This window comes from Acomys minous (assembly GCF_964271855.1).
Source record: "Acomys minous genome assembly, chromosome: 1".
Classification (NCBI taxonomy): Eukaryota; Metazoa; Chordata; class Mammalia; order Rodentia; family Muridae; genus Acomys; species Acomys minous.
The window spans coordinates 95,678,812-95,701,499 of NC_140483.1; the positions used below are offsets into that span (position 1 = coordinate 95,678,812).

Consider the following 22,688-nt stretch of genomic DNA (forward strand, 5'->3'; position numbering starts at 1 on the left):
TGTGTGCTACATGTGCGAAGATGCCCACAGTGGCCAGAAGAGAATGTTGAACATCCTGGAGCTGGAGTTACAGTGGCTTTGAGCTACCTGATGTGATGCTAGGAACTAAACTTGGGTTCTCTGGAAAGGCAGCCAGTGCTCTTAACCAGACAGCCACCTCTCCAGCCCCTTGGGTATGTTTGTGTGGGCTGTGCACATGTGCATGCCAGTGTGTACACACATGTGTGTGAGCTCATCTGGGGGCCAGACATCAAGGTTGGGTTTTTCCCTATCACTTCCACTTTATTTTTTGAGGCAGGGTTTTTGTTTGTTTGTTTGTTTGTTTGTTTGTTTGAGACAGGGTCTCTCTGTGTAGCCTTGGCTGTTCTGGACTCCCTTTGTAGACCAGGCTGGCCTCAAAGTCACATCGAGCCACCTGCCTCTGCCTCCCGAGTGCTGGGATTAAAGGTGTGGGCCATCATGCCCAGCCTGAGGCAGGCTCTTTTATTGAACCTGGAATTCACAGACTGCCTAGATTGGCTAGCCAGTGACCTCTGGGGATCTAGCTGTTTCTGTCTTTCCAGGGCCGGGACTACAGACCCACTCTACCAGTCTCCTTAGGAAACAGTGACTCCACGCCTTTTCTTCCTTCAGCCAGAACCTCTGGTTAACCTCCTCAGCCTTAGTCTCCCTCTTCTCCCCTCTCATGGCACTGCTTGGACCAGTTTTCCCACAGTCAGCTGAAAGGCACAGTAGAGCTAACCCCAAGTGCTCCAGGGGTTGTCTTAGGTTTCTATTGCTGTGATAAAACACCATGAACAGCTGGGCAACGTGGCGCACGCCTTTAATCCCTGCATTTGGGAGGCAGAGGCAGGCAGATTGATGTGAGTTCAAGGCCAGCCTGGTCTACAAAGTGAGTCTAGGACAGCCAAGGCTACACAGAGAAACTCTGTCTCAAAAAACAAAAAACAAACAAACCAAACCTCCCAAACGAACCACCACAGGTTTATTTCAGCTTACAATCCTCAGGTCACTATGGGTCCCTGAGGGAAGCCAAGGCAGCCATCTTGGAAGGCGCTGAAGTGGGTCCTGTAGGAGTGCTGCTTACTGGCTTGCCACGCATGGCTTGTTCAGCCCACCTTCTTATACACTGCAGCACCATCTGCCCACAGGTGGTACCACCCACAGTGGGCTTGGCCCTACCATTTTGATCATTAATTAAGAAAATGCCCCACAGTCTTGCTTCAAAGCCAACTTTATGGCAGGGCATGGTAGCGCACACCTTTAATCCCAGCACTCGGGAGGCAGAGGCAGACAGATCGCTATGAGTTCGAGGCCAGCCTGGTCTACAAAATGAGTCCAGGACAGTCAAGGCTACACAGAGAAATCCTGTCTTGGAAAAACAAAAAACAAAAGACAAACAAACCAAAAACCAAAAGCCAACTTTATGGAAGCATTTCTCACTCATGGTTTTCTCTTTTCTGATAACTCTAGTTTGTGTATAGCTGATAAGACAAACAAACAACAACAAACCCAGCAAAAACAACAAAAATTCATATCTCTCTCTCTCTCTCTCTCTCTCTCTCTGTGTGTGTGTGTGTGTGTGTGTGTGTGTGTGTGTGTGTGTGTGCGCGCGCGCCCATGGAAGCCAGAAGATGTGGGATGCCCTGGAACAGAAGTTACCCTTGGTTGTGAGAGGCTTAACATGGTGCTGAAAACCAAATCCAGGTCCTATAAGAGCTGCAGACACTCTTAATCAGGGAGCTATCTCTCCACCCCACTGTTCTCATGTGGCACAGGCTGGCCCCAAACTCATCATGCAGTCAAGGATGACCTTGGATTTTAGATGCTTCTGCCTTCCTTTGCTAAGTACTGGGATTACCAGTGAGCATTTTCACACCGAGTTTGTGCAGTGGTGAGGATGGAACCGAAGGTTTCCTGCTCAAGCACACACACTATCGACTGAGGTACATCCCAGGCTTCTGTCTACTCTCTCCTGAAGAGGTGCGGGGCCCAGAAACTAATCAAGTTCAAGCAAAAAAAGTCTCTACTTTCAATTCCTGTTCACTCTGGGCTACCAGCAGTTAAAGGCAGTAGATTGCTTGGGTCAGTGAATGACTCAGCCTGAATATCAGATACCATGGTCACCTGCCTGCAGAGCCACTATGGGGGCCTCTGGGAAGCCAAGCCACCGGTAAGAGAGGCCTGTGTGTGTGGCCCCCTTGCCTGCGATGAAGCAGCACTCAGGGTTCAGCTCCAGGTGCAGCTTGCAGGGTGTGTGCAGTGATCTCAGACAGAGGGGGCGTGTGTCCTTTCCTGGTGCGGCTCTTGCAGGTAATGTTGTAGCACACACACATTCACTGTAGAATAAACCAGTGATAGGGCCCAGAAACCAAACCGTAAGTTTGCCCAAACAGATGATGAGATGTCAGGCCAGAAACGCATGCACGCCACAGGGTTGCAGATTACACTGGAATCCCAGCACTTGGAAGGTGTGAGGAGGAGGAGGCAAAGCTCAAGTCATCTTTGGCGATGCTGTGACAGAGGCAGAGGCAGTAGGGATCAGGAGTTCAAGGCATGAGACTCTGTCTGGAAAAAAATTAATTAAAAACCCCACTACGGTTTCCTGCTGCCACCAACTCTCTTGTACTCAGCAAAGCAGGCTGCAAGGGAGAAATATTTTCAGGAACACACATGTCAGTGACCCTTTGAGGCTGAGTGGTCACTGTCATCCTCATGTTTGGTTTTCTAGAACTCCAGAGATCCCTATAATTCCAGAAGTTGAGCAAAGGAAAAGAGACACCTTCTCCGTTACAGGGAGTCTCTAAAGCAGGGGTGTGGCTTCCACATTTCCTGAGATGGTTGGTGATGGTCCCTTCCTCCATCGAAATGTGCACATTGGAAACCTGGGCGTCTCCACCCAACCTCTAAAGAGGCTCCGTATTCTGCCATTCCACCTTACTCACATCTGCCCCCGCCCTTCACTCTGCATCTGTTTTAGGCCTCTCTACTGACTTCCTCACCCTCCAACCTCACCTTCTCCAACCTCTTATTCACCGCAGAGCGGTAACCTAAGCTCTGACTTGTTTCCTGTAATCACAGCCTTTAATTCATCCCAAATGTACTCTTGTTTCTTCCTCCACGTCCACTGCCTGGAATTCTTGCCTTTCCTTCACCATGGCCAGACTGCTGGTTAGCAGTGTCGACTCTAGCCAGGTGTAGTCGCACATGCCTTTAATCCCAGCACTCGGGAGAAAGAGGCAGGCGGCTCGCTGTGAGTTCAAGGCCAGCCTGGTCTACACTGGTCTACAGAGTAATTCCAGGACAGCCAAGGCTACACAGAGAGACCCTGTCTCGAAAAACCAAAAAAAAAAAAAAAAAAAGCAGTGTCGACTCTATGAAGCCCTCCCTTACCACTGGACCATCCATCTTTGCACGCACTGAGCCCTTCTCAGTCCTCCTGTTACTCCATGGTGCCTCAATCAACCCTGTTACTCCATGGTGCCTCAATCAACCCTGCTCTGGACATGCTCCAGGGCCCAATACAGCATCTGGATTCTTTCTTAGTAGTTTTTGGAGGAGGAGGAGGAGGAGGAGGAGGAGAAGGAGGAGGAGGAGGAGGAGGAGCTGTGTAGGTAAAGATGACAGTCCTGACAAACCCAGCCCCAGTTTTCCATAGAGGAAGACAGAGAGGGATGTCCTCTCTCCTGAAGCCACACGAACTCACTAGGAGGATCCACCCTGAAACTGGAAAGCCATTTGACTGCAAGGAACAACTTAAAGGTAGTTAGACCAGGGCATACATCCATGTTGCTTTGTGATGCTCTCTCCCACTCTGAGAAGCTCCTGTGGCCCAGCCACTATGTTAACACCCTGGCAACCCCCAGCCCTTAGTTTTGGCAGGCAACAGAAGTTGTCAACTCCTCTCTCAGCTCCAACAGTCAGAGGGTTAGTCTCTCTCTCAGGATCACCATGCATTGCTGTTCATCCTGACATATCTCGCTAAGCTTTCCTGTCCTCTTTCAGGCCCATCCTTCTTCTGGAGATCCGCAAACAGAGCCTTTACTTGTCTCTGTATCCTCCAAGTGCCAGGGACTGAGCAGACATGCAGCAAACACTCATGAACCAAACAAACGAGTTAATAGGTAATCTGGTTTCGGTGAGGCTGGACTAGCATGCTCTCAAGCATGCAAGGACCACATTTGTTGCCAAGTGCCACCCTCTGACTGCACAGGAGGCAGGATGTCACTTGATGAGACTAAGTACTCAAGAGGTCTATTTGCCTTTCTGGCAACACATCTCTTCCAAAACATAGACTGTGTGGCCGCACCAACCAGCTGAACAGACAACAGCCACAGGGCCCGTGCCTACCACTCATACTGCTCAGTTGCTCAACAGAGCCCTGGGCAGCAGGGAGTTTCCCTGGCTCAGTGAGGTGTATGGCACAGCTGGCACACAAGATGGGCTGATCCCAAAGTTTCTGAGAGACACAGCAGGAGCAGAGCCCAGGGAATAGGCCACCAAGAAGAGCTCTTATTTCTTTCGTAAGGAGACAAGAAGAGACCCTGGGGAGCTCAGAGACAGGCTGGGGCCTGGTTCAGCTGCTGAGATGCCGCCAGGGCAATTAAATGATTGTCATGATAGGGAAGGAAGGGAAACCACTGCTTTCGGGCAAACTCCCACCCCAGACAGGAGGCTCCAGGCAGCTGTGGTAACAGCAGCAGCAATAGGGCAGGGATTTCTTCCTCTGCCTCCCACTAGCTGAGAGCTAATGCTTAAATTAGCACCTTGGAAACACCCAGATCTGCTGGCTGCACCTTCTCTCTCGGCTGCTGCCACTCCCCCAAGCCTCCTTTTCAAGAGGAGTATCTCTTTCAAGCAAAAATGAAGAAAACGATGCTTTTCCTGCAGCTCATCTTTCCGAATGAGGAATAGCCTCTTCGTTTCCCTACCACCATGTGTCGGGAGGGTGACTTGGTGATGGGGCCAGAAGACACAGGCCTCTGCCCCTACACCGAGGCCCTGAGAGAAGCGATGAGGCCAATGCCAGAGCTGCTGTCTTTTCTTGGGGGCCTAAGGAGGCAGACTCCACTCTGCTCTCGGGGAGCTCACTCATAGAGTGAGAAATAAACTCTTACTGAATGAACTGTGTGGCAGCAGGGGCAGGGACCATCTTAACTTACATTGCCAACCACTGTGTCCCTAACACCTTGTGTAGGACCTGGGTAGAGTAGATGTTCAGTAAGGATTGGTAAATCGATTTTCTGAGTCAATGAATCAGGCTCCATGACAGTCTTTGGAAGGGAGATCAAGGAACTATTTGTTTAAACATTAAGTGAGTTGTTTGTCTTTATTTTGTAAATGGAAAAACAGCTCAAGGAGGAGAGAGACTTTCTAGAGGTCTCCATAAATAATAGCAAAAGGTGGAAGGAAGCGATCACAGGTGAATCTGAGCCCCAGGCACCCTACAGAGCCATTCTGCCTTCTACCTCTGGGGTGTGCGTCTTGATTTCCTTATGACTCAAATGAAGGTCCCTGGGGAAATGCTACACACGACTCTGCTGTTCTCAACAGAATAAAGGGCACCTAAGGAGTTGGGGAGGTGGCTCTCCACTCCAATAATGGGAAAAGCCAAGAAGCAGGGTACTATCTCTGACCCCCAAGTGTGAGACTATATTGTTACTTAAGATTCGCTCAGCCTCAACACAGCTTTCTCTTGCATACTACTCTAGCTTTCAAAAATGTCGTGGGCGGCTGCCTCTATTCTATTCTGATAAGCGCCTCCTCACCGCAAACTTTTCTACTTTAGGGACACACAAACCAAAACAGCCAGGAAACAAGAGTCACCAAGGACAACTGTGCAGTCCTGATGGCCTTAGTCTTTCTCCTCTTCCCTTGGACGGCTGTCATCCTGGGAGCCTCCTCTCCTGGACTTCCTAGCACCCCCCCCCCCATCTCTCATCCACCCTTCCATCCAGGATTAGCTTAGAACTGGGAGGGCACCCTAGTTTGAAAAAACGTGGTTAGCGAAACCTATTGAGCAAGTTCCAACTCAGCCCAAGGCCCTTCTTTACACTCACAGAACGAGCTTTTCTCTGGAGATATTTTTCTGCTTCCCAAATAATTCAGTAGCGGCATCAAGGTAGGAAAAGGTCCTGCAGCATCTCTCAGTTGGATATTGTACGCGTCTACAAAGCCCATCTGTTTCAGCTTCACAAAACGCAGAAGACACTTAGCTCCAGCTAGACCGTAACTAATTACCCAGCAAACTACCTGGCATGGAGGCTGCCTCAGTTCCTACCCTGCCACCGTGGTCCACCTCGGCTACTGTAATAGGCAGGTTACTTATCTAGGAAGCCACAAAGCATACTGACAATTCGGCAGCAGCGGAAGGCCCAAGAGAAGAACCTACTCTGGGCCACCCCTAACACGGAGGGAAGAGATTTAGGGTGCCCTCGAGCTTCAGGAGTTGGGGAGCGCATGTCAGTTCCAGCAAAGAGCAAGGCAGTCACCCATACCTTGTGGTTCCTGGCCTACCCTGACTCTTAACTAGCACAAGCCCCAAGGTCGGTTAAGCGAATGAACACGGCCTCTACATTCGTCCCCTCTCCGTTCTCTAGGCCAGCTGGCTAGACTTCTGACTTTCCTACCCATTGCTGACGCGATGACAGCCAGGTAGCCTCAGGGCAATGGCCAGCAGGCATCATCTTCTTTAGGCCATGCCTCTGTATATTGGCATCACCCTCCTCCTTCCATCCCCCTCGGCGCCGGCATCGATGACATCATTCCTGCCTGACTCTAGGACCGCGGACCGGAGGCAGGATCCCCGCCCTTCAAAGACTCCAAGCACGTAGGCCTAAGATGACATGGGCTCTCCCGATTTCGGAACCGGTCGGCCCAGCCCGCTCCAGCACAGCTCCGCCTCCTATCCTGGAGGTGCCTGAGCGTTCTCTTGGAGCGTACCCTTGCTTCTCCATCAAGCTGCCTGCTGCACGCTCTTCCCCTTCCCGATGGACGCCCCCAGCTCCAACAGGGACTCCTTTCCCCGGAAGGGAATTCCCAGGCCCTACACCGAGCCTCTGACCCCAACGGTGCCTGGTTCCTGATCAGCTTTGCAATCTTTATTGCAAAGGCGGGCAGGCCTCTCTTTTTCTAAAAAGCCTATTTCCAATCCTCCTTAGACTGATCTCCTGGCCTCCTCCCTCGCCCTGAGCATCACAGGCCTCAAGGGCTAAATGCGTTTTTTTCACACCCACCTACCCCAATCCCGACCCTCTGGGCCTGCTGCCAAAGATCCCCCTGTGACGTGCCCCTCAATGGGCCCCCACTAACGGTGTGCACTATTTTGCTTCCTTTGGTCCTATCCGACCTCGTCCTGCCTCCGCTACCCGTATCCTCCGCCCTTCCAGGTCCTTCGCTCGCACCGCAGGTAATCTCCTACGGTTTTCTCGCTCTGCAAGTCTCCCTCCCACCGCCCCCACCCCCGGCAAGGCGTTTTCAGGACTCCCTCTACCTTATCGGATGGCGCCCCCCTCGCACAATCCTCAAGGCCTAGTTCCTTCCCTCCCCTCCGGCGTCGCCCCTCCCGGCCCTGGCCTGCCCGCCGCCCGCCCCCTCACCAGCGGCTGCATCTCCGAGTGCGCGGTGGGCACCTGGAACCGGTCGATCTCCTCCATCATGGTGCCGGCGGGCGGGCGAGCGGGCCCGGGGCCGGGCGCGGCCAGGGACGCCGAGGTGGTCGGACCGCGCGGGGTGGCGGCCCCAGAAGCCTGGCAGACGATGCAGACTAGGCCGCCCCCCAGACGAGTCGGGGCGGATGGGCGGGTGGAAGGATGGACGGGCGGCGAGGGGCTCGCGGGCTGGCTGAAGCCGGCGTAGCTCCGTGGGGTTGCCTAGAGCTGCAGCGGCAGTGGCCCCGCGGAGCCGCAGGTCTTGCCTCGCCTCCACCTCCTCCTCCTCCTCCTCCTCCTCCTTCGCCGCCGCCGCCGCCGCCGCCTCCTGTCAGCAGCTCAACCACTGCGGTGACTCTGCAACTCCACTTCCGGGTCCGGGACACCGCCCGGCTGCTGCATTATTCATGAGAAGGCGGAGTCTGGGCGCCCTAGTCCTGCCCACTGGCGGGAGCTCCCAGGCCTCGCGGCCGGGGCGGGGGCGGGGCTTAGCGCCCAAGCTCCGCCTTCTCCTGATGTCGGGAGGGGGCGCTGGGTGCGCCTGCGCCCTTGGTGCCTGTCGGTTGCTGGGTAACCGCGTCAGGGAGGAGCTGAGGCTGTTCTCCAAGGGCGCGGGGGACCCCACAACGACAGCTGTCCCTGAAGAGCCTTGGTGACTGGGAATTGAAGTAGAAGAGAGTCTGCATTTCCTGCGTGTGGTCAAGAAGGAGAAACTTCTCCCCAGGAGAGAGGGAGCGTTTTTTGTAGGTTTTTCAGGGTTTGAGGTGCTTTCTATTTTTTGCAGCCATGCCTCCGAAACAGATTCGTAAGCAGGTAATGTCATACTGCGGCCTGCTGTCTTCTGATGACCTCTGACCTTAACCGCCAATTATACCCTGTTGACCTCCTCCAACTTGTCTCTCTTGGGACTCCCGGCTTGTGTTTCCACTGACCTGATTCTCCTGTTCTCTCTCACAAATTTTTACCCGAATTTACTGTGATTTTACTCTAATCTGTAGTTTCTTATTATTTCCACTTTTTCACAGACCCCTCCTGTCTCGCCCACTCCCTTAAGCCTCCCCCCACACCCCGGCTTCCTTCTGTCCTTTCCACATGGCTCTCTCATTCTTGTCCCAAAGGATTTGTTGTTTGTTGTTGTTGCTCAATGCTGCTGCACGGTCAGTGCTGAGCTAAGTGGGGACAAGAGGCCATTGCCACGTGGGAGCTCAGAGAGGGGACACAGGAGAGCTTGTACAGGAGAAGTGGAGTAAAATTGATTGTGCAAGATGTCAAACGGAAAGGAAGAAAAAGATTTCCTAAGCGTGTTCCCTGTTCTCAAACACACATTTCCTCCCTACGAGCCACGTGACTCTTCCGTCTGTGCCACCTGACACGATGTCATCCCTTCTCCTAAGAGATTCAGAATCACCCCAGCATCACCATGGGTGACAAGCTGGTCTCAGGTTCTCAAGGAGCATTCTGGGATAGAAAAGAATGACCCAGTCTTTCAGAAATTGCTTTTAAAGCTTCTCGTGGAGTTTCGACTTAAAAAAAAAAAAGAAAACTTTTCTACATTTGAGGTTTGGATAGCAAACTGTATCCATGATATTTATGACTTCACGTATTTTGGTGTAGATCCTTGCATATTAACCTGTGCCCCCTGCTTCTCCCACTCTAGGCACCCACAGCCGAAGAACCTATCAGTCTTTAGCGTTCTGTAGCTATTGAGAGGTTATCTGTTCTTGGACTGGTCATGCCCTAATTTTAGGTTGAGACTGAGTTGTGTTTTGAAAGTCCTGTACTGTGCTTAAGGCAGCTGGCCCTTAATTTATAGCCAGTTTGTTCTGACCTGATATTACTGAGATCTAGCTAGTAATATGTAACAAAATAGATTCTTTTGCACGCTTCAGATTTTGGTAGATCTGTACACTTTACTATACCCTCGATTGCAAGAAATTCTCTGTGCTTTAGTCCGGTTCAGTTCTCCCGACGCTCTAACTGCTGGTCTGCTTTCTCTCACCAGAGTTGAAATGTTTTATTCTAGCAACTTGTAGCTTGAACAGGATGAGTTTCTCCAGTCTCATTTGGGGGCAGGGATGATGACACATCAGTGACTAGTGACATTGAAAGAGGAAAGACGTGACAACAGATAGGAAGGAGACAAGCCTAGGCCCATGGGTCCTGCACACAGCAGCGCTGTGTGCTGAGGGAAGGTGTATTGCAGTACTGTATAAACCCTGTGTGTTAGAAGGAAGGGCAAGGCCACGTTAGACTGTGCTCATCACCGGCTTGCCTCACTGAGACTCAGTGTAGATCAATACTAAGTACTAAGGTATGAGGTAACCTGGAGATGCCCGGGGCATGGCCTCTATCTCAGTGTAATGGAGAACGGAAGGATGAAGGGTTCTTGGGGCAGCAGGAGAGAAAGGCATGCAGGTTGGAGCAGTTGAGAGGCTTCAGGGGGGACAGGAGGACTTAGAAGCCCACAGAGGTAAGAAAAGATCAGAAGCGAGACAGTTAGAGGACAGGGAGAAGCTCAAACTATTTGCTCACCTTAAGCCTTTTAGTGCTTTCTTTTGAAGGCCTCTCTGTCTCTGTCTCTGTCTCTCTCTCTGTCTGTCTCTCTGTTTCTGTCTCTGTCTGTCTGTCTATCTCTGTCTCTGTGTCTGTCTGTCTGTCTCTCTCTCTGTCTCATGTGTGTGTGTGTGTGTGTGTGTGTGTGTGTGTGTGTGTGTGTGTGTGTGTTTGTGTGCGTGCGCGCGCACGAGAGAGAGAGAGAGAGAGAGAGAGAGAGAGAGAGAGAGAGAGAGAGAGGGAGAGAGAGGGAGAGAGAGGGAGAGAGAGGGAGGGAGGTTGTTGAGATCAGAGGCATCAGATACCCGTGGAGTTAGAATTAGAGATGATTCTTAGCCACCTAAAGTGGTCTCTAGGAATCAAACCCAAGTCTTCTGAAAGAGCAATGTGTACTCTTGATGGCCAAATCATCTTTCCAGCACTGCTTTTTAGTATTTCCTGTTGCTCTCAAAGTCTCAAAAGTCTGACTGGGTTCATAGGGCCCACGTCCCTGAATGGGGTGGTCATCGCTACCCAGTCGACTTCGGACCTTACCATTGCTTTTGTGCAAACTCCCCCGTCAGTACGCTGACTGCTCTCTTCTCCCTGCACAGTGATGTCCACACTGCCCGTCTTCTCTAGGCCTTTGAAACTGCTCTCGCTGCGTGGCTGGTACAGCCTTTTCTGTCCACTGCCATCTGCTTCACCTTGCCCCGTCCTAAATTTCCTTTTACTTTCTTGTGTTGTCTGTCAAGTTTTAACACAGCATTCGTATTTTCCTCTACCAGACTGAGTCCACTTTCTGCAGACAGAGCAGCCTACCGCTGTGTAAACTGTGTTGTTCATTGTTGATCTCTGTATTTTGGATACAACCTTGCCTATATTTAATTCTGAAAAGAAATGGATTGACTATTAATCTGAAATGTATGAGCTCATCTTTGGAAGTTTTCACTTGAGTGTGTTTGATGGGTGGGAAGAAGTAAGCCTGGGGTGGTAGTGATAACAGGCATCTTAGTGGGACCTGGTAACAAGAAAATCCATGCATAAATGTGCTCTTCTGGGTTCTTGTGTGTGCGGCTGCTCTAGCAGCAGGGCTGTGAATGATCTGGACTTGAACTGCGTGCATCTGTGGCTTAGGAGACTAAGAGGCTCCAAAATCCTCATGAGGTAGCCACGTCTTCCGACGCAGTGATTACAGACAGACCGCCTACCCTGTGCCAGGTGCTGTCCTCGATATTGGGGACACAGAAAGAAATGACACAAATAAAAACCCCTGCTCTCAATGGAGCTTAGCTTCTAAGTGGAGGCAAACTGTCACCAAGTATATAAGTACAACACACGGCGTGTTAGGTGGTAGTCCATTCCAAGAAGAAACACACATCAGGGTGGTGATAGCTGGACGTTCAGGGGTCCAGATGATTATAATTTAAATAAGGTACTCAGACATAGCCGCACGGAGGCAAGGACAGAGCAAGGACCTTCAGAAAATACAGGGGGGTGGGATTGCTGGGTTTGGGGTGGGGGTGGGGAGCCTTCCAGACGGATGGCGTAGCAGGTGTGCAGCTCCTGAGCTGGGGCCCACTTCTCATATTCTGGATGGCAGGGAAGGGACACAAACAGTGACAGATAAGGCCCTGGGTGCCTCTCGCCTTTACCCTAGAGTTAATCAAATACTTCACACTATATTAAATTGGTCATGATGGCACCTCCACGAATCATCATCTGTAATTGAAATGCATGAATGTCAGGCACCATAAGCCATGACCAGCTCCAAACACCACTGGTAATGCCCCAATAACAACGCGTCCTTCCTAAAAATGGTGAGCATGCCAAATAGCTGTGTGTGTTGTGTGCAGGGGCTCTGCAGCGTTGCCAAACATTGCCTGGCAGTCAGACTTCTTAGTAGAAAACCAAATTAGAGTCTTCTGTGAACTTCAGTTAAGAGCTAATTTTAGTTTATGACTAACAAATTTTAGTACCCTTTTATAACTCAGTTGGTTATCATTAAAAGGAAAAGGTCTGGCATTTTGCACTGTTTGCTTATAAAAGCCCAAGAAAAGGACTTACATTTAGACACCGTTGTGGTCTTACAAGAGACCCCCTGGGGCAACACTTTCAGAAATAGCAGTCTGGATGAACGGTGGCTAGGGTAGGGTTAGGGACAGGGTTGGATGTGAGACCAAGAGAGCACTAGGTAATTGTGACATTTCTCCCTAGGCCTTTTCACTTCCCTTCCTTCTAAATAACTCAGATAAAACTGCTGCCACTCCCAGGCCCACTCTATAGTCCTCTTCCTTCTAGAATGCTACACAAGCCTTGGAACTGCTCATTCCCAAATCTGCCTCTGCCCTTTTGAATCCACTTTCTACCCTGCACCAAACATGATTTTTTTTTCCCCCCACCAAGCAGCAACATACAACAAACCTTGCTTCAAAAGAACAAGTCTGGGCCAATGAGATGTCTCAGTGGGAAAGGAGCTTGCTGTGAAGGCTGAGGACCCACAGGGAGAAAGGGAAAACCTCTGAGCTCCACGGGTATGATGTGGTACATGTATGTGCTCTCATGTGTGCATTCACACAGACATATACACAGGCATATGACAGGCATGATGTAGCACATGTGCACATGCAGTGCACGTGCAAGCACACATGTATACAAATAAATAGATAAATACATAAATGGACTTTGAAGTAAACAGAACCCCAAGTCTTTTCAAGCTGACAATATGATGAGGCCGTTCTCCTCTTCAGAATTCTTCAGTGACTCCCAGTGTTTTTTGAACAGAGTCCTGATATTCAGATAATCTTTCAGGGCCCTGAATGGACAAGGCTTGCTCATGTCTTAAAGTTTAATGTATACTGTTCTTCTCTCCTAATTACTGTACCGCATTTTTATGTACTGTCCCCTGTTTATGGTGTTTTGTTTTGTTTTGTTTTTTGGTTCTTTTTGGGGGAGGGGGTTGAGACAGGTTCTCTCTATGTAGCCTTAGCTGTCCTGGACTCACTTTGTAGGCCAGGCTGGCCTCGAACACACAGCGATCCACTTGCCTCTGCCTCCCGGGTACTGGGATTTTGTGTTTTGTTTTGACACAGAGCTTCTCCTTCTAGCCCATCTGAAGCAGCCTCCTGCCTCTGCCTCCCAAATGCTGCAACCACAGGCGTGCCTGCCAAAGTCCCCCACCCCCTGCTGCACATTTTAAAGTCTTCAAATCTTCACTCACACATGTAACCCCAAGCTTTTTAACTCAAGAGGTCAATCCCCACAACCTGGTCTGATGTCTCCTGCCCTGTTGATGAAGGAGACAGGGCTAAGGTTCATCTTCATTCATATGTATATATTATATAATAACATATATAATATATGTTATTGTGATCTATATTCCTTTCTCTCATAGCACGCATCACAGTGTGCACCTATTCACTTGTTTGTGTAATTATTTCATCGTTGTATGTGCCTCATGAGATAGTATGCTTATTGGAACAGGGCTTGTGGATACTTTTTTGTTTACAGCTGATTGCTCAGGCCCTTTGTGACAGGGCCATTGTGTCAGAACGTGTTCAGTGAATGACCGAGTGTTGAAAGAATGATTCTGGGAAGACTTTTCAGAGAAATGTCAACATTGTAGGAGTGAGCAGGTACACACGAATCCAAAATGGAGAGTAAGAAATAACCAAAAGAAGTCAAATGATGGTGAGGTGGGGTAGCTCTTTAGAGGCTGAAGGAAGCAGTAGGGCTGTCAGCCGTGCCGCCGGCTGCTGCAGTGTCGGTGGAGTAAGTGGTGAGACATGGCCTTCAGATGCAATGATTAGGAATTCATTAAGGACTTTGCGGAGAGCAACTTCAGAGGCAAAGGCAAGACCGTGAACTAGAAGGCACCGAACACCATATGGGCAAGGGTATAGTTTTTTTTTTTTAAAGATGAAAGTAAAACTTGAATATATTAAGCCCTGTGGCAAAGGATCCGGATGGAGAGAAGTTGAAGATAAAGGAGGGGAAAATTGGATTATGACTTGGTCCGAGTTTCTGAGAAGGTGGGACGGGAGCAGCGCGGACTGACGGAGGGATGCTTTGAACCAGGGGAGAAGAAAGGACGCATGCCGACGATGATGATTTGAGGTTTCGTGGCAGGAAGTTGTGAGGATTTTCTCTTTCTCTTCCCCTAATAGTGTTACGGAACTCCTTCTGGAAGTGATAACTAGAAAACAAATTTTGCCAATGGCTGTTCCATTTTGTTATGATTACAGTCATGCTATTTTCAGAGTTATGGTCTGAGGTTTGTCATGCGCAATTATCAGATTACAAAACAGCTGTGAGCGTTTGAAGCCGGAACGCAGTCCCACCCCCCACGCCACTCGCTGCGGAGCCTAACACATTGCTAGTATGTGGGACATGCCAGGTACTCGGATAATAACAGCAGCGGGCTCTCGGGCTTATCTCTGGGCTTTGCAGCCTGCAAGCTGATGCCGAAGAGTAATGGCGGCTCCTTGGCTCCAGCTGCGTGCAAGCCACGTGAAATTGTTTCTGCCGGTTGGGAACGTGTACTGGGTGCTCAATCTTCCCAGTTGTCGAGCTCTGACAGGGTGCTGTGGGAGAAGCAGAGAGTGTGTAGCTGTGGGTCACACTGTAGTTCCACCTCCCTGAGTGTCCCCGCACTTTGGTTCCGCTGGACTTGAATGCCCTTCATTTCTCTTGCCTCCCCGCCTTAAGAGCCCTTGGGGATGGGAGCCGGTGTAGCTTTGCTCTTTAGCTGACATCCCAGGCCCTGCATCCTGAATACTGGGCCGATGGCTAATGGCTGAGTGAATCAAAAGATGAGTGGCTACTGGGTGATGGGAAAGCATGTGTGGCAGGCGATAGTTTGAACACTAACTGCTTTCTGCCTGCAGAAGTTGTTCATGCCACCTTTATCCTCGTAAACGCAGTCCGATCCCGTGTTCAGGAAAGGATTCTGACTGTGGTGTTCAGCTTAGGCTCCTCCTCCTATTACTCACCTCACACCCGTTTTCTCACTTCTTGTTCTTTCCATGTACCATATGTTCAGGTCCAGCCCTGGGTGCAAGTGGACCAGGTCACCTGTGGGTCCTTGAACAGACAGACATCTATGTCTATGCTTCTCGCGGCTGTAATGACTTTATCCCTCTCCGTAGAATGCCTAAGCCATTTCTCTTACCATTATAGGCCTAGTAAATTCTTAGGAATATGTACAGGTGGGTTCTTTTCTTTCAATAGGTTTACAACCGTATAAACCCACTGCCAACTGAAAATATTGTGAGTCAAATGCATTTCCTGCATATCACTTACCAAGCACTACAGTTTAGCAGCACAGTGCATTGTAGAGTATGAGCTACTTACCCTTACAATCACTTAGCTGACAGGGAGTTTGTCTCTCTGCTGCTGCCTGGCATTTCAAGGAAGTGCGCGCATCACACTAGCGTAGGGAGGGACCGAACTTCCAAGTACTGTCTGTACTCAATGCTTATCACTTCCACCCATCATAGGCTGAGAAAACGTAAGCCAGAGCATCCAAGGTCAGAGGCTGCCTTTATTGTAGGTAAATTCTTTGGATTGTAAAGAACAGAGCCTCTCTCAAGTTAGCTCAAAAAAGGCAGGTGGGAGGCTGCAGTGTCTGTGTGGAGGGCTTCGTGCGTATCTCACAGCTTCTCTGCTTCTCCTAGGAATTACTGCTGGCTCTCTTGGTAGCACTGCTCAGACTCTCAGGGAAGGGGACTGACTGACCTTTGCTTCGTGACTTTAGTCCACAGAGTGTGTTATTAGCATGAGCAGAACTCTAAGGCTCTGTCAAGAGCCAAATTGGGGAACAGGGCCGTCTCCCTTAGAAAGAGCCATTCTTGTTTGCTTTTTGCTTTTTTTTGTTGTTGTTGTTGTTTCTCTCAATGTAAAATATGACTTGGTTTACACTAAAGTAGCTTTTGTGTTGTTTCTGGTAAATCTCTTCTTTCTCATGAATTGTGCAGGAAGGGGCGCAGGTTTCTTCTAGTTCACTGCCTTCATTCAGGCCTGGTATTTCCATTACAAAGGGTAAGTCCTTTACAAAAGCCTTTACTGTAGAACTTTTTAAAAATGGCACATTTCTGCAACGAATTTTAAGATACTATAATGTTACTGTGAGGGCTTACATTCTTGCTGTCACGAAGCAGTTAATTCCTGACTCGTGGATACAATGCTAAGACAGTCCTCTTAAGGCCCTGAGCCAGGAGCGGTACAGGACATTGATTCCTGTAGGAAGGAAACACCCAGGCTGAGTCACACTTTTTGCCCTTGCTCTCTGCCTTCTGACAGTTGCTTGATGAGGGCTTGGGGTGCAGGAGATGGATGCTAAGGAGGGGAGGGGAGAGTGCTAGAGATAAGCCATGGGTATTGCTGAGAGGGGGCAACGGCTTTAAGGCAGTCTTTGAAAGCATATTTACAGAATGGAAGATAGCGCTGTCTTATGGATGGACAGATGGGAGATCTCAACAAAAACATAGAGACAAAAGGAAAACGCACTATCAGAAACGAGATTTTCATTGGATGGCCTGAGAGCTATCACAGTGGACTGTGTTGCTAAGCAATGCATTTGGTATCTCAGGTGTATTAAATGCATTTTGACTTACAATGCTTTTAATTTACAGTGGGTTTATCTGATGTAACCCTGTTGGAAGTAGAGAAACATCTGCATACACACCTTCCAGTTTGCTAGGCCTATAGCGGTGCATTCTGGGTACATGAACAGAAACAATCCATGAAGGAAACAAGATTTTTTTTTTAAACAGAAGCGTTGCTGATCTGTGACTATATGTCATGTGTATATTTGGAATATGTATGTTGTTGGAATAACAGAAGGAAAAATAAAGGAGGATGAAAAAATGTAAAGAAATAGTATTCAGATTTCCTAAACAATGGGAAACTTATGGGATGATGAGCCCGAGGAGAGTGAGCTCAAGAGAGTCAGTTCCCTCGGGATGAAGCCATTCACTCCGCCCTGCCCTGGCTCAGCAGCTTCCTGGGAACTGCACTCAGCAGGAGGCAGGAGCATCTTGGAGTTGTGTGCTGTGCAGAGAGAGCACTGCTCCTCTAGTCCCGGGAGGGAGGCGGGCACTGTGGCCTTGGCTTGCTATTCCTGATGCGGCACCTAAACCCTCAACCAGTTTCCCAGTTTGTTTCACCTTGAGTTGGAAACATGTCCTAGGGGAGCTGGTTCCCAGGCCGCCCTGAAGGAGCCCGACCCTGCTCTGCCAGGGCCCCCGGCACAGAGGGAGGCGAGTAACAGCTGCCTCCTCGGCATTTGCATTTTCGCCTTCTTCTTTTTGCCTTAGTCCACACCTTTGCCACATCCCAGGAACCAGCTTCTAATCTGTCCCACTACTCATGTTTTTCTCAGCAATCTTGTAGTTTCTTACAAATCTGGTTCAAATCCTAGTACAAGGAGGAAAAAAGAAAGAAGGAAAGAAGGAAGAAGAAAAAAGAAATTAAAGTATCTGAGATGTGGGGGTGGGGAGAGAGGAAGACATAGTGCTTACAGGGAACAGTGATATAAATTATATATCACTTCTAAATGGAGTCCAGACACAAAGCAATTATATATTTAAAGCACTGAAGGAAATTACTATTAACCCAGAATTCTATATCCAACACTTCTCAAGAAGAAAATAATAGGGCCAGTGTAAAAGCACTCACTACGCAAACCTGACAGCCTGAGTTCAGTTCCCAGAGCCCATAGTGGAACCTGACCTCTACACACACACACACACACACACACACACACACACACACACACACACAGTGATAAATAAAAATAATAAAACGTGTCCCTCAAAAAAAGGATGAAATATATTTTCAAATAAACCAAAGCTAAGAAGATTTATTATAAGTATACATCAAGACCAAGATGTACTGGTAACAGGAAACATGTTGGTAAAAGCAAAATACTAGCTTCCCCATCCTTCTCTTCTCTCTTTTTTTAGGGGGTATGTGACTATTTAATGGGAAGGTAATTATTATTATTACTATTATTGTCAGGTGGGGCCCATACTATATGTAGAAATTAAATATGTGATAACAGGGCGGAGGTAGTGGTGATGAATGGAGTTATAATGTTGTAAAGTTATTGCAAGTGGGCTCAGTGATGCACTCCTACATTTGTAGGTTGAAGGTTAATGCCTTGAGACCCTGTCTACAAAACAAAGTGAAATCCAATATTATTGCATTGTGAAGTCCTGTGCTATTTCTTTCTTAGTAGACAGTTATTGCACTGTGAAGTATAAAGGGGTCTGATGTTCTTCTCTGCTCTTTTGTGTTTTCTTGAAACAGTCTCATATAGGCAAGGCTCGCCAGAAACTTGTTATGCACTCAAGGCCAGCCTTGAACTCTTAATCCCTTGTTCTCTATTTCCCAAGTGCTGGGATTACAGAAGTGTACTACCACGCCTGGTTTAGTATGTTACTGTCGGCAGAGAGTGCGTGTTGTAGACCTTTCAACAAACACAGACATACACAGACTGCAAAGGGGCACAGATGAGAAAATCAACCAAGAAAATGAAACAGAACACTAAAAAAGTTTTCAATTAACACACATACAAAATTTAAAGAATAAATAAAAATCAAATGGTGAAAAAAACAAAACAAAACAAATAGCATTCAAGGAGGCAGAGGCAAGTGAATCTCTGTGAGTTCAAGGCCAGCCTGGTCTATAGAGCAAGTCCAAGACAGCCAAGGGCTACACAGAGAGACACTGTCTCAGAAAACCAAACCAAACCAAAAAACAAAAGAAGCCAAAATCAAAAAGAGTCTCTCTCTCTCTCTCTCTCTCTCTCTCTCTCTCTCTCTCTCTCTCTCTCTCTCTCTCTCACACACACACACACACACACACACACACACACGAGGAACGTAGTAAAGGTAGTCATGCCAATCAATACCGTGACCCAAGAGGTAGAGTTGATCAGGCTAGGGGAAAGAGCTCAATCCCAAGCCATGTTTTGCCTACATGAGATAGGGTTTAAATGTAGAGACATAATGAGAATACCAAAGATGGGGGAAATTGCTGTGTAACCCAGGCATGGTATACACCCATAACCCTAGCTCTTCTGATGTAGAAGCGGGAAGATCAGTGGTTCAAACCCAGTCTTGTGGCCAATTCAAGACCAGCCTGAGTTACACAAGGTCCTGTCAATAATTAATAATACTACTAACAACAACATGCAATGCAAGTGGCAAGTATAAGCAGCTTTCTTTATTAAACAAAGTAAGTTTCAAGAAGAACTCCCATTGCTTAATAATTAAAGGTAATTCCAGAAAGAGAGAAAAAAAATCCCACTACAAATTGTATGCACCTACTAATAGAACCTCAAAATATATGAATTAAGAATTGACAGACCTAAATAGAGAAATAAATACAGAGACAACGATTTTTAGCACTCTTTTCTTACAGACAGAGAGAGAGAGAGAGAGAGAGAGAGAGAGAGAGAGAGAGAGAGAAGAAAAAGTCTAAGCAGTACTTTCAACCACCTTGACCCAATTAATATTTATAGATCATTACACTTAAGAACTTCAGGGTGTTCCCAGGGATCAACTGTACACTGGGATTGAAAATAAGCCTTAATATGTTTCTAAGGCTCCTACAGATTTTAATTTTATCAAAATTTATTATCTCCACAAAGGACAAAACATTTCAGCGTAGTTTAGGCAAAATAGAGTTCAACTGTATGTTCAAAACCAAGTTAAATAATGTGTTCAAAATTTCTAAACATTAAAGAACCGACTTTTTAATAACCCATGAACCAAAAACAAAAACCAGAAGAGAAATTAGAAAATACTTTAACTGAAAGTATAAAAATATATAAAAATTGTGGGGTGCTGTGGACTGGGGCTTTCCTGAAGCGAGAAAGGCTCATGGTCAGTCTTCTGAACTCCCACATAGAGGAGGCTGTCGAGGGCTGCAGCCTGCGCCTCAGTGCACAGACGACCCAGGTCAGCGCCCCGCACAGTGGCTCACAGCTGCGATATCTCCAGCTCCAGGGGAATTAAATGTACATTGCAACACACAACACACATGTGCACATACATTCACACCAACACACATGTGCACATACATTCACACCAACACACACGTGCACATACATTCACACCAACACACACGTGCACATACATTCACACCAACACACACGTGCACATATATTCACACCAACACACACGTGCACATACATTCACACCAACACACACGTGCACATACATTCACACCAACACACACGTGCACATACATTCACACCAACACACATGTGCACATACATTCATACCAACACACATGTGCACAGACACTCACACCAACACACAAGTGCACAGACACTCACACCAACACACATGTACACATAAATAAACATAAGGTTAATCTTTAAGGAAAGAAAGAGGCCAGTGAGGCAGCTCAGTGGGCCAAGGCACTTGTCCAGTATGAGAAACGAGGTCCAGACCCTGGAGCCCACACAGTGGCTTCTGTGAGTTGTCTTTTGATTGCCATGTGTGTGCTATGACAATAAGCAAATAAGTAGATGTAAAAATATTAAAGAACACAGAAAAAATATGCAAATCAAACCTAAAGTACTTGAGTCAGCATTTACATGACATCCTGTGTTTCTTTGATAAATCAATTTATTTTACTGTTTCTGAGAAACTTGGAAAGAAAAAAGTTTAGTAGGGTCAGAAGTTGGTTCTTTGAAAAGAGTAATAAAATTGATTTTTTATCACTTCCATTATTTTTGACATTAAAATATAATTACATCATCTCTCCCTTCCCTGTCCTCCCTCTAAACTCTCCCACATAGCCCTCCTTGATCTTTTTCATTAATTGTTGTTATGTGTATATAAAAGTATATGTATATACATATATATTCCTAAATACAGCCCGCTTAGTCTGTGTAATGTTACTTGTCTATAAGCACACAGGGCTGACGACTTGGTATTGGATAACCAATCCATCTTCTTCCCTGGGAAGGCTGCTTTTCTACTCCCAGCATTCCTTGGTGCCTGTAGTTCTTTGGGTAGAGCTGAAGCCTGGGGGTCTTTCCACTGCCCACTTTCCTGTTCCACCAATGTCTCTTGTCGTCCTTGTCCAGCTCACGGTTAGGCTGTCACGTTGGTGAGGTTGCTGAGGTCACTGGAGGCACAGTGTCACAGCAGACTCCCTGATCCCTGACGCTTGCTGTCTTTCCGCCCTCTCTTCCACAATGTCCCCTGAGCCCGAGCTGCAGTTGTTTGGTAGACGCATCTATTGAGATTGGGCTCTACAGTGTTGATTAAAAAAAAAAAAGCTATCCAGGCTTATCAAGATTTTCAAAAGATAGAGTAGCTGGTATTAGGTCCTATAGGTATTAAATGGATAGCCGGAGAATATTATTAATAAATTAAGGCAGTAAATTCATTAACATACATGAAATGGAAAAACTTCTTGAAAAATACAGTTCACCTCAACTGACATGAGAGGAAATGGACAATACCCCTATCTACTAAAGAAACTGAATTCATGATTTAAAACCTCCCCCAAAAGCCGGGTAGTGGTGGTGCACGCCTATAATCCCAACACTCCAGAGACAGAGGCAGGTGGATCGCTGTGAATTTGAAGCCTTCCTGGTCTACAAAGTGAGTCCAGGACAGCCAAGGCTACACAGAGAAACCCTGTCTTGAAAAACAGAAAATAAACAAATAAACCCCCTCCAAAGAAACGTTAAGTGTAAATGACTAGGAACAAAGGACTTCAGACTTTCCAGGCTTGCTGGCATGAAGTACAGCCCCAGCTCCCCAGAAAGCCGAAGAGGGAGAACGCAAGGTCAGGCCCAGCATGCTCGATGAGGAGAGAGCTTGTCTCAAATAAAATAGTACTAAACAAAATGACAAAACCGCAGTCTTGCAGCGTTCTTTAGAAAACAGAAAATTGATGTAGCATAAAGCTGATAGCAAAACCAAACTATTGCACAAGAACAAAGTTACAAACGGATCCTTCTGAAACATCAGTGCAAAAAAATGGACAAAATATTATTAAATCTGTTCCAGCAATATATCAAAAGCATAACATATTAGACCAAGTGTGGTTTGTCTCAAGAATGTTCAAGAACTCAAGTCAGTTCAACATTAAGGAAAAAAATCAAAGTCCTTCTTGACATTAACAGAATAAAGGAGAAAATTCATATGGTGGCATCTCTAGATGTGGGGGGGAAAATCAAATACAGCATCCATCCACGAAAGATTGTTATAAGGGTCAAATGGAAATGTTCACTCAAAAATGTGAGGCAGATTGAAAGATGCTATGTGATACAAATCGTTTTTCTTGCTGTGAAAACCCTGAGATGACAGGCTCCTTTTTGACAAGTGCTTCTTGGACTCAGGACTGCACACTCTTCATCATCGGCCTGCAGAGAGAGCCTGCTGCCGTGCACAGCAGACTGTGGTGTGAGAGAGCCTGCTGCCGTGCACAGCAGACTGTGGTGTGAGAGAGCCTGCTGCCGTGCACAGCAGACTGTGG

At 47.6% G+C, this 22,688-nt stretch overlaps 2 protein-coding genes across 7 annotated transcripts in view; one reads left to right on the forward strand and one right to left on the reverse strand.

Annotated features, from left to right (window-relative positions):
* FAM219A (family with sequence similarity 219 member A) overlaps nt 1-7,994 on the reverse strand; it is a 56,011-nt gene extending 48,017 nt beyond the window's left edge. The window contains exon 1 of one of the 6 annotated variants that reach the window (XM_084789740.1): nt 7,599-7,994. In XM_084789740.1, coding sequence (XP_084645866.1) covers nt 7,599-7,658 — 60 coding nt within the window. In that variant the 5' untranslated portion in view covers nt 7,659-7,994. The remainder of the gene's footprint in view (nt 1-7,598) is intronic. The other 5 variants (XM_084789741.1, XM_084789743.1, XM_084789739.1 and 2 more) reach the window with 5 other exon arrangements.
* Nucleotides 7,995-8,198: 204 nt separating this feature from the next.
* Nucleotides 8,199-22,688, forward strand: part of DNAI1 (dynein axonemal intermediate chain 1) — a 71,855-nt gene continuing 57,365 nt past the window's right edge. The window contains exon 1 of the mRNA XM_084775648.1: nt 8,199-8,462. Coding sequence (XP_084631774.1) covers nt 8,436-8,462 — 27 coding nt within the window. The 5' untranslated portion in view covers nt 8,199-8,435. The remainder of the gene's footprint in view (nt 8,463-22,688) is intronic.